The 11,471-nt window shown below is 56.4% G+C and overlaps 1 protein-coding gene across 1 annotated transcript; it reads right to left on the reverse strand.

The window, feature by feature from the left end:
* Positions 1-787: 787 nt before the first annotated feature.
* On the reverse strand, positions 788-1,735 carry LOC123252864 (olfactory receptor 1020-like). Its single transcript, XM_044682097.1, has one exon. It carries the CDS (start codon positions 1,733-1,735, stop codon positions 788-790), a length of 948 nt encoding a protein of 315 aa, XP_044538032.1.
* Between the last annotated feature and the right edge of the window lie 9,736 nt (positions 1,736-11,471).

Consider the following 11,471-nt stretch of genomic DNA (forward strand, 5'->3'; position numbering starts at 1 on the left):
CCAGGCCAGGCCAGAGTCGGGTCTCGGTTCCCAGCGCCACTCTCCAGGGAAGGCCGCTTTCCTCCCGACAGACCCTACCCCGAGCCTTTGTTCCCCCAGGCGGCCTGGGCCCGGGCCCCTCCCTTCTTTTCTGTCAGGACCACTTCTTCATCTCTTCCTTTGTCTGTTCCCTCATTCATTCACTGGGTGAGCCTAAACCCCAAAAGAGGAGACCAGGAAGGCCGAGGGAGGGACAAGCCCCGAGGTCACGAAGGATGAAGCGACCTGGCCAGGGCCAAACAGCTAAGGGGTGTCTGCAGCTGGCTCTGAACCCAGGCCTTCTGGCCCTCCCGCCCATGTAGCTGCCGAGGTCACGACAGGGCAGGCCTGAAGGCCATCCCTCCTCGCTTCTGCGCTCAGGGCCCGGGGCTGGGTGGCCACCGAGGGCAGGAGACAGAGCTCCGAGTTCGACTTGCCGGGAGGGGGCCGAGACAGGCACACGAATAACTAGAAGACTGTGCGGGGAAGAGCGTGAGAAGCGTCTTGTGAAAGGAGAAGATGGTGCCTGGGGGGGGGGGGGGGGGAAGGGGGCCTCAGAGGAGAAGGACCACGAGGAATCTCGGGAGGCAGGGTGGCAGGCGAGCCTGGGCATCGTCGAAGCTTTGCCCCAGACATGGTCCTCTGTGAAGCCCCCAGGTCCTCCCCGACCCCCTTCAGCCATCTGGCTGACCCGCTGGGTCTCTTTAACGAGGAGGAGGGGGGAGGGGGAGAGGGGGCCGCCGTGCGGGGCGCCCTTCCCCCGCCTCCCTCAGTCCCCCGGGCCCCCCAGCCTCCTTGCCACGGCCCTCCTGAGGGCAACTTTGACCTCCTTGTTTCTGAGGGTGTAGATGAGGGGGTTGAGCAGGGGCGTGATGGCCGTGTAGAGCACGGCCACCACGCGGTCCTGGGACAGGGTGTGTCTGGAGCGGGGGCGGAGGTACATGAAGCCAGCACAGCCGTAGTGGATGACCACCACGGTCAGGTGCGCGGCGCACGTGGAGAAGGCCTTCCTGCGGCCCTCCCGGGAGCGGATGCGCAGCACGGCGGACGCGATGAGCACGTAGGAGAGGAGGGTGAGGGAGAAGCAGCCCAGGACCAGGAAGCCCGTCACGGCAAACAGGAGGAGCTCGTTGGTGCGCACGTCCGAGCAGGCCAGCTTGAGCAGGGGCGCGATGTCACAGAAGAAGTGCTGGACGCGCCGCCGGCCCCCGCAGAAGCTCACGCGGCTCATCATGGCCACGTGCAGCAGGGAGTGGAAGAAGCCCACGGCCCAGACGAGGCCCGCCAGGCCCAGGCAGAGGGGCCGCGTCATGAGCAGCGGGTAGCGCAGAGGGTTGAAGATGGCCACGTAGCGGTCGAAGCCCATGAGCGTGAGCAGCATCGCCTCGGTGCTGCCCAGGAAGTGGAAGAAGAACATCTGGGCCAGGCAGCCCCGCCGCGAGATGGCCCGGGCCGCCGCCAGGAGGTCGCCGAACATCTTGGGCACCGTGGTGGACGAGTAGAAGACGTCGATGAAGGACAGGATGCTGATGAAGAAGTACATGGGGGTGTGCAGCGGCCGCTCGCTCCAGATCACCAGCATGATGGCCACGTTCCCCGCCACGTTGGCCACGTAGATGAGCAGGAAGACGGCGAACAGCAGGGTCCGCAGGTCGGGGGCGTCGGAGAGCCCCAGCAGCAGGAACTCCGTGGCCAGCGTGCCGTTGCCCTCCTCCATGCCTCCGACCCTGCCAAGGGGAGGGGACCCTGGCCGAGAGGAGAGACGGGAGGGGTCGGCGGGGGGGCCGGGCCCTAAGAGGCCCCCCGGCTCTGGCCTCAGCCCCCTCCTCTGCAAAGCCGTGCCCCGTCGCCCTCTGCCCTTCCCGCCTAGGGGAGCCGGCCTGGCCTGACCCGCCCGGCGTCCCTCTGAGCCCTCCCTTTCTCGGAGAGCTTCCCGAACCCCGGCAAAGGGAACCGCGAGCGGCACCGTGTGCGTGGCCTGCCACCGTGTGGCACCTGGGCCTCAGTTCCCTCCTCTCGGAGAGATGGCATCTGCCCCTTTGCGGTCTAAATCCCGCTGGCTGCTCCTGGCAGGGCACGGACTCGGGTTCCCGAACGCGTGAATCTTCTGATCCTGGCCCTATCTGAGCCCATCCCCCAAAGCAGCTGCCATCGCAAGCCCCAGCTCCAAAGGCAGGCCTGGAGGGGGAATGGGGGAGGTCGGGAGGGGGGGAGTGCTGGGGCCTGGCCCAGGCCAGCAGGGAGGCTTCCCTCAGGGCATGTTGGGGCCTAGGAAGGCCTGGTCTGGGAGGAGAGGGAAACCCTGAGCCTTCACCATGCCCCACCGCTCTGCGTACTGTGGGAGGGCCTGGCTGGCCTTCAGAGGAGGCAGATCCTGGCTCCGAAGGCCCAGAACCGGCCTCTCTCTGCCCCTCTTCTCCCTCTCGGGGCTAGGGCGGAAGGAAGGTGGGGCCCCAGACGCCCTCTGAGAGCTTGCTGGGACCTTCCCTTCCATCCTTCCGCCAAGGTCTGTCCCGGTGCCCACTGGGTAATCCAGCCAGACGCAGCTTCCGTGTGGGAGGCCAATGAGAGAGACAGTGTCCAAGAGCCCCCTCGAAAGCTCCTCTGCTAGTGTAGTGCAAATAGGGTGCATGTCAGCCCTGCAAAGCCTCACTGCAGAATTTCTGACAGTTGAGAAGGGTTTCGAATCTTGAGGAGTGCAGTTGACCCTGCAGACTCGTGGAGAGGAGAAGGGTCAATCTGAGCTCTGTCTTTGGATGGCAAACCTGGACTGTATTCTGCAGCTTTTCTCTTAAAATTTGTTAGTTTAACTATTTCCTTTAGATCTCCCTCACCTCCCCTATTCCCAATTGCCATTTTCCCTTCCTAAATTTCTTGGGGATTTGAAAAGAGGGTGGATCTGGGGTCAGCTTTCAAACTTGGTAGACATAGTTTCCCCGTAGTCAAATAGGGCTTATCCTTGTTGCAAATTATCTCCTGAATCAGTGCATCCAACTCTCCCAACCCTACAGGCTACAAAATCTTGGGCTGATTCAGGCAGGTTCCTAAATCAGTCTCACACTCCTGTCTCCCTCCCCCACCTGAAGCTTTCTCTAGGCGGCTGTTAGAGTTACCTTGTGCCCCTCCATCCCTTCCAATCAACCCTATAAATCAATAAACCCAGTCTGTCAAGTAATCAAACCTTGACTAGTTCATTAGTTGATTGATAAGAGAGGGAGAGGGGAAGAAAGGAATTGTATAGTCTCTGAGTCGTGAAGGGAGTTGGAGGCGTCCATCTTGGAGGAAGTGAGATCTCGGTGCTTCCTCTGAGCTCTTCCTTTGTGAACCTGAGAAACTGACGAGCAGCCCTCTAGTCACTTTCAAGCCATTCTTGGCTGGCCCCAACCTTGGTCAGTAGAAGGGCCCTTCCTGCCTGGAGGGCTCAGTCTGATCCCTTCAGTGTCTCTGTCTCAAACCTGTGTCCCAGTCTGTGTCTCCCAGGCGGTAGCTGTCTGCCCAAATACCTCATCCTATCCCTTACAACTCCTTATACCTCCGTGTTTATATTCCCTAAACTCAGTCATTCCCCTTACCTCTCCTCCCATCTCAATCTAGTACCTTCCTTATCCACTTTACTGCCTTAGGGATCCACAAAACCCTATCCACTGTGCCTTATCCCCTATTCACTCTACCTTTAGTCCCTTACCTGCCTTATTCCCTATTGCAACCTTACTTTGCCTTAATCTCCCTATTACCACACTACCTTAATCCCCTTATAACATCTGCCTAAATTCCCTTATTACATCCCTGCCTGAGCTAGCCAGGACATGGCTCCTGCCTCCTCTTCTGAGCCCTTTTCTTACTGGAAAAGTCCTCAGCAGAGCAGCAGTGAAGAGGTTCAGCGTTTCTCTTTAAGGCAGACATGGAGAGTCTTAGGCCTTCAGGCCCTGGAGACTCTCTCCAGATGGCCAGGGCCCAAGTTGGACAAAACCTCACTGAGCTTCCTGGTAACAAGGCGGCTGGGATCACGCCTCTGCCCTGTTCTCTTCTGCACGATCCCTACCTGGAAGTCACCGACGCTATTTTGATGGGACATAATTTGTATTTGCTGCCCAACTGCCAAGTTTCTTTGTGCCTCTGTGTGAAACGGGGTTTGAATTCCGTATATATTCAACTTGTGCCTCGGTGGCACTTGGGAGAAGCAGCCACGAGCTGACAGAAAGGTTGTCTCCCACGTGGTCCGCTTCTTTCTTATCACCTGAGCCAACCCTATCAGAGTATCGGGAAATGCTGGGTAGCTTTCAACACCTCCAGCCATTCCTTCCCTGTGTGCTTGTACAGCGTGTCCCGGGCGCCCCCTCCCCCGGGGGATCCCGCCTCTGAGACTCCTTAGACTGCCCTCCCCTCGCCCAGGGAGCCATTCCCCAGGTCCCCCCTGGCCCCGGGCCTCCCTCCTGTTGGGGGGGGCTCAGCGGCCCCCTCCCGCCCTCCTGGCAGGCCACGCACTGAACTGTGTCCCCTCCCCGAGGGAAGCCCTGCCCCGAGGCTTTCCACAAGGGCCAGGGCAGCTCTCTTCACTCCTGTTAAAATCATTATCTGGGCAGAGATGGATGCCACCTTGACTGACAGGGCTGGCAGTTGAGAATTTGGAATGTCCCCAGGTGCCATGAGCCAGGGGCAAGTGTCGGTTGGCTCCACCCTATAAATACCCCCTCAGAAGAACAGCTGTGAGCTCAAAGCTCAGAGCAAGAACTGGGACAGAGGGAGGTGAAGGGTGCAGAGGGTCGGCCTCAACCTGAACCTGTAACCTGTACCTGACTGAGAGAGAGCTAGTGATCAATCAGTGCCATTGATAGCAGAGCTGAGAGAGCACAGAAATCATCTAGCAGCATCAACATCAATTAGCCTTCCCTAATCTCTGGCTTGGCTGTGGCCAGGTCAGGTCAGAGTTAGAGAGAGGGTGAAGAGCCTCCAGCTTCTACCAGCCTGGCAATCTCCAGACTTGATCAAAGATCAGCTTAGTAGCCAAACCAATAGCAATAGGGTTCCCACAGTGCTCAAACCTATTACCTTGTTTTCCTTTCCCCATTAAGAGTTAATACAGTGATTTACCAACAAGTACCTTTCCTGAGCAGTTATTCTACCACAGCCCTTGGGAAGGGGAGATCAATAGGCAGTCAGATACCAACATTTCCAATAGCCAATCAAATAGCCTTATCAACAACTAATCCAACCTCAGTTTGGGACCTAGAGAGGTTAACCATCCATTCAACCTCTCAGGGGTCCCCACCCTGGGCAACTGTTGGAAGCCACTGATGGGCTTAACCAGCCAAGCCTGTCAGGGAGGAGAGGGATAGGTTACATCCCTAGCTATTGTGAGAGGAGTGTGCTTCCTCCCTTGCCAACTCTAGGTGCCTTAGGCCTTGGGCCCCTGATCCCTTCTCCATTCATATTATCCCTGAGATAGCATCCCTCCTCTAATATCTAGAAGGGAGATCCAAAGGGGAGACATACAAAGATATCATCAGTAAGGGCCAGGAGATCTCATTCCTTTTTAAGACTCCTGACCAGAGTCTTAGCCACGCACATCTCAGGGGCTCCCTAGCCAAGGTCGGGCGCTCGGCCACTGGGCGCCGGAGACCCCTTCCCTGGGGCGGGGGGCCCTTTAGGAGTCCGCTTGGGATGGAAAACCCTAGGTTCGAGAGCCTTCCTAGCCAGGCGACCTTGGCAGGGAATGGCTACTTCCTGGGCCTCAGTATCCCCGGCTACAAGGAGAGAAGGTAGCAAGATGCTGTCTTCTAGATCTGACATTCTGTGGCCTGATGCCTGGCTGGGGCAGGGGGGATGAGGAGGCAGGGAGCCCAAGGGAGGCCTCCTCGAACCCTAACGTTTTCTGTCCTCGGCCCCCTCGGCCCAGCTCCCCGTGATCCTTGTCTCCCGGGATCATGGCGTGGACTTTGCCTGGGGATCTCGGGCTCTGGGATCCCCTGAGGCCTGGCAGGCTCCCCCACCTTCCTCAGACTTAAGAGTCGGCTTTGCTTTAACTGCGTGGTTGGAGGGGTAAAGTATGGGGGTGGGGGGGGTGGGCCTGGGCTGGCACGCTCGTAGGAGCTTCCCTTCTGTCTCAGAGGCCAGGATCCCCTCGATCTCTGGCCTTCCTGGGGAGTGTCCCAGCCGGGAAGGACGGGATAACGTGGGGGCTGCTCAGAGGAGGGAAAGAGCACTTCTCTGTCAGGGTGGGGGGCGGGCAATGCTCCACGCTGTCCTGCGGGTGGGCAGCTGGAGCGGCTCCGGCTCACAGACTGGAAGAAAGGCTGCCCGGCAAAGCGAGTGGAAGATCCCTCACAGCTCTGCCCCTCGGAGGGTGGTCCGGGGGGGCGGACTGGCAGCCAACGGTAGGGCCGCGGGCTCTGGTTGGGGGGGGGGGCCCGCTCTGAACTGCAGGCTTCTGGGATTCTGCGCTGGGAACTCAGGCCTCCCACCTCTGGCCTGCAAGGAAGCTGGCAGCCTCGGGGAAGGAGGAGCAGGGGGACGGGACACCGGAGGCGGCAGGGATTGCGCGGGTGGCCTAGCGCGCCCCTCTCGCTTACGGGAGTCGAGGCCCGGGAAGAAAGAACAACTGGCTTAAGTGGGTGCTGGAAACTCCTGCTTGTCTCCAGGGGAGCTTGTTGGGAACCAGATGCAGGCTCAGGAAGCAGGAAGTAGGGAGAGTCTCACACTTACTGAGTTCTCAAGTATGGTAGTGAGATCCCCAGCGCGGGAGGTATGCAGGAAGAAGCCAGATGACAAGCTGCAGCCGCACAGGAGATTCCTACATGGGGCAAACCGTTGGGAAAGAGGGACTTCATGCAGCATACAGCAACAGTCCCAAGCCCAGAGCTGGGAAGGGTCACAAAACCCAGCCCCCGCGCCAGGCCCCCACTGCCCAGAGTCCGGGGGAGAGGCGCCACAAGGCTCTTGCTTGTGCTCTACAAAAGCTAAGAGAGGGTCAGTGGCTGATGGCTGTCCGGGACTCTCTCCTCAGTCACCAATCCCCAAACTACGGAGGCAGAGGGCCCTTCTTCTCCCGGCCTTAGCCTCTCCAGATGGACATTAAGGCCTGGGGTCGGGGGATCTCTAAGCACCCTTTGGGGACCTAGAGGACAACGGGCAGGGCCGGCACCACAGGGTAGGGTTAGGCTCCCTCAGAAGGACAGCCGGGCCAGAACACTCACCTCCTTTCTGTCTGCCTGCTCAGCCAGCTTCCCATCCCGAGTTCTGAAGGGCCCCGAACTGGGATTTAGGCTGGGCCATATGAAGGAGGAGCTGCCTGGGGAAAGGGGGCCTCGGGCTCCCCAGGGCAGGGGGCGACTGTTTACCAGAGACGCAGCTCCCAAGGAGCCGGGAGAGAAGCCAATTAGGCTGTGCGGAAAGTCTCGAATGCCACCTCTCCAGGGAAACGCCTACAAAGAGTCCCAGGGAGCATGTCTCTGGGGCACGGAGAGAGGGGCCTCCTGAGCGGAAGCAGAGACTCTCCAGGGTGGGGCGGTGGGCTCCATTCCCTGCACAACAGTAAATGGACCTCGTGTTTGATAAGCCCAAAGATCCAGGCCTGGGCAGGGGAGACAAAAACTCCTTACCAAGCCAAAATGGAGACGTGGCTTCCTCATAAAGGGGCCTACCATGAGCCAACGGAGGGAGCACGGCATAGTTTGCCTGTCGGATCCATGGAGAAGGCAACAATGAATGATCCAAGAAGAGACAGAGAGCATTCCGGGCTAGGCAAGGATTCGGTGTAAGAGGAGATGCACAAACAAAACCAATGCAACGAATATCAGAAGGAAAAGAGAAAACTGGGAGGACACTTTTTGGCAAGCTAGCGTCCCTGGCTGAAGAAGGCCCCCTTTCCCAACTGCAGGGAGAACTCGGCCAGATGTATAACAAGACAAGGCGTTCCCCAACTGTCGAAGGGTCAAAGGAGATGAACGCCACCGGCCATTGACAGAAGAAGAAGTTGAAATGAGCCAGAACCACATGAAGAAATGGTCCAAATCACGCTGAGGAACCAAAGGCAGATTCAGCTGAGTCAGAGGTGCCTCCTCGCACTCGGCACATTGGCTAATACAACAGAAAAGGAAAACGATAAGCTGTTGGAGGGGATGCGGGAGAACTGTGTTACAAATAATATGGATATAGATGGATATATTCAAAAATATTAATAGTTTATTGTATCCACATTGTTAATTAAGAAAGCCACGTGCCTGCTAAGAAGATCTAATCCAAAATGCCCTCCATACCTTCACTCTCGCTGCTTCATAGGAAAGAGAGCCTCTCAATCAAGTTCTGAGGCTTTATACCTTTGTCTACGTAATCACGCTTCCTGCCCACCTGTATTACACAAGGGGAGTCGTGGGAAATGTAATGTTCAAGTCCCCTAAACGTCCACAGGAAGTTTATACCCGAGACCTCAATATTAAAGCTCAATGAACCCCAAATTTCCATGATCACATTCCCCCCTGAGAGCGAAGAGAGACTCGTCTCCTCGAAAGCTCTGGTAAACACAACTCTGAAATTACAGAAATTGGGGGATAAAAGAAAAAAGGACAAAAGCAACGAACCAATGAGTGCTAGGCGCATTGACAGAAAGCCAACTGGGGCAGTCCCCTTTGGCATAAGAGTGTACATTCCAAACAAATGCATTCAACTCCCCATAGTCCAGTCAACTGCACCCCAAAATTCATTTTGGATCCTCATGATCCAGTGAAGGCTCTTCAGGCATCTTCCTGGCGACTTCTCCAAACAGGTTCGTCGACTGGATTCTGGGGAGACGGCAAATTTCTTATCCTAAAGTTACTCTCCAAGAATTTAAACTGTACATTACGGATGATAAAACCTACACCCCCCCCCCAATTACTCTCAAAAGAGTTAAAATGTTACATTATACATTATAATAGACATTGTGATTATAAAACTTACACCCCCTCCAGGAGAGTCAATATCACATTCTCCCCTGAAGGGGGTACCCCAGGTCAGCTAAGGATACACGGCTGGGTTTGGGGGGTTGTGTAAAATCAATTGGCAAAAGAAAAAATAATAATAAAATCCAAATAAAAGAGCAAAATTAACTTGTGAATGAAATGTAAAATGTCAAAAGTCTTATGTGCAAAAAATGTGAGGAACAATCAACTGATAGTGAAGCCGTCCAGCAGCTCCACGAAGATTCCCGGTGGGTGGGACACTCAGAGAGGGGAACCGAGGCCTGAGAGAAAATGGGTTACGGGCTAAGGACTAATGGAGAGAGAACATGAGGCGAGAACAAAGACACACAGACAAAGAGCGTTCTGGCGTAAGGTAGACAGTGAGTGAGCTCTGGTGGTCAAGAGCTTGGATGGTTCAGAGCTTCATCCTCACTCAGGTGCCATATTGCTACTTTTATTGGGGTTACAACAGTATAGGGGGAAGGGGAGAGCCGAGTGCTCTGATACATTCACATTATGAGGTCATCATCAGGAGACACAAACTGCCAGAGCCTAAACCAGTAGGTAGAGCTCACACCTGGATCAGGAGCTGATATGGCCTGAGGCATCTGCCGATGTTTGGTACAGACGTTAATTGATCATTGTAGTTAGTAAAGTGAGGAGACTGAGATCGCTGAGCAGCCTTCCGGAGTGTAGCCTTCGGGAAGGGCTAGGAATCTGGCCAGGTTGAGGTTCAATTTAACCCCAAGATTCCAGAAATCGATCGTGAGCCATACAAGAGCCAGTCTTTGAGCACTCTTAGAATAATATCACAATTGATGTATACCTGGATCGCTACATATAACAGGTCCTTGATCAAGGCCCAATTAAGGTGATTTAAGCAGTTTGCAATTACCCATTCAGGAGCCAGGACTACAGAAAGTTGCCATTCTATATACAAGAGAAACAACAGGACCCAATACGTGTGCAAGGCAAGTGTGTCTTTCCCTGGTCTGATTTGCCTGCAGAGACCACATACTGCACCAGAAGATCCAGAGTGAACTTTGAGACACGGTGAATTTGAACTCTGGGGGGAGGGGTCTGAACGTATTTATTTTGAATGGATACTTTTATGCCAGAAAGGGGACTGCCCCCTAAATGGCCTTTTGTCAACGCACCAAACATTGGTTTTGTCCTTTCTCCCTTTTATCTCCAAATTGTTGGGAACTTTAATTTGATTATGTTTCCATGATCCACTGGGGAGACTGGTCTCCCAAAGGATCACAGGGGGGGAATGTGAAGTTGAAAAGACCTTGTACCCCTTTAAACTACATTACCCAAACTCCCTTTCACCATACCCACAAGCCCTTAAGCCTTTTCCTATGGGTCGTTGGTTTTTGTGGGCTGTATTGAAATGGGGGTTTTGGTCTCCAGTCTTTGGCACAGTTGGCTTTAATAAATCCTTATCAATATCACACTTTGGAGGCACTGAATATTAATTTTAAAACTTACAACTGCAAGAGCCGAGCTCCGCTCACTGGCTGGAGTTGGGGGAGGGCTTTGGGGGGCAGGTGAAGGGACATCTGTCTGTCTGTCCATTGGGGAAAGGCTGGACCAGCGAGGGTGGCCAATTGTATGGGCTCCGAGAAAGAAGGGGGGGGGGGGAGGGGTGTCAGAAAAGCCGAGGAAGACCTCCGTGAACTGCTGCACAGCCTCAGCCCAGCAGCCCCCTCGGGAGCTGTGAAGGACACCCCGCCTCAGTGGTAAGAGGAGGGAGAAAGAGGCGGAGCCATCGGAGCGCACGAGGCGCGGGACACGGAAAGGTGACGCCCTGAGCCATTGGGGGGCGGGGCTCGAAATGGTACAAAAGGAAGGCGAAAACGGAGCTCACATAGAATTAAAACCATCCAGAGACTCTGGCACGGGGAAGGACAGCCCTGCTTCCATTTTACAGACGAGAAAACTGAGGCCCAAAGAGAGGAAGGTGATGCTGGTAGTTGGAACGGAGGCCACAGGATCACAGTCCCTTGTGGAGGGCTGGACTCCCTTTCCCACCGGAGAGTGGGGGCGGGGCGGGGCTGAGGGGTTAGGCTTCTCCAGCAGTGGGGAGGCCCACCAGGCTGGGCCATTCCAGCCAGCCTCCGCTCCCCCCCCCCCATCCCACCTCCGCCTGAGGCATTCCAAAGCGCCCCTCCCCCCTCCCCGTGCAGGCCTCCTGGCTGGAACTGGCCTCCCTCCCGCGGCCCGCTGGGCCCCGGGGCTAGGCCGAGGCAAACCGGGCGGAAAAGCTCCGCGCCGTGCTGTGCGGACCCCCAGAGGCACGTTTGGGCCGCGGACCCAGCGCGGCGGGGCGAAGGCCGCACGCGGGTCCGTGCCCAGACGGCGTCGGCCAGACCCGTCAGTGGCGGAACGCAGGCTTCGCCATCTCGCCGCCGCCGCCGCCGGCCCGCAGCATAAACTTAGCACAAAAGCAGCCCCGAGCCGGGCGGCCCCGCGAGCCAGCCAGGAGTCGAACCTGGAATCTTCTGATCCGTAGTC

This window comes from Gracilinanus agilis, chromosome 6 (assembly GCF_016433145.1).
Source record: "Gracilinanus agilis isolate LMUSP501 chromosome 6, AgileGrace, whole genome shotgun sequence".
Taxonomy (NCBI): Eukaryota; Metazoa; Chordata; class Mammalia; order Didelphimorphia; family Didelphidae; genus Gracilinanus; species Gracilinanus agilis.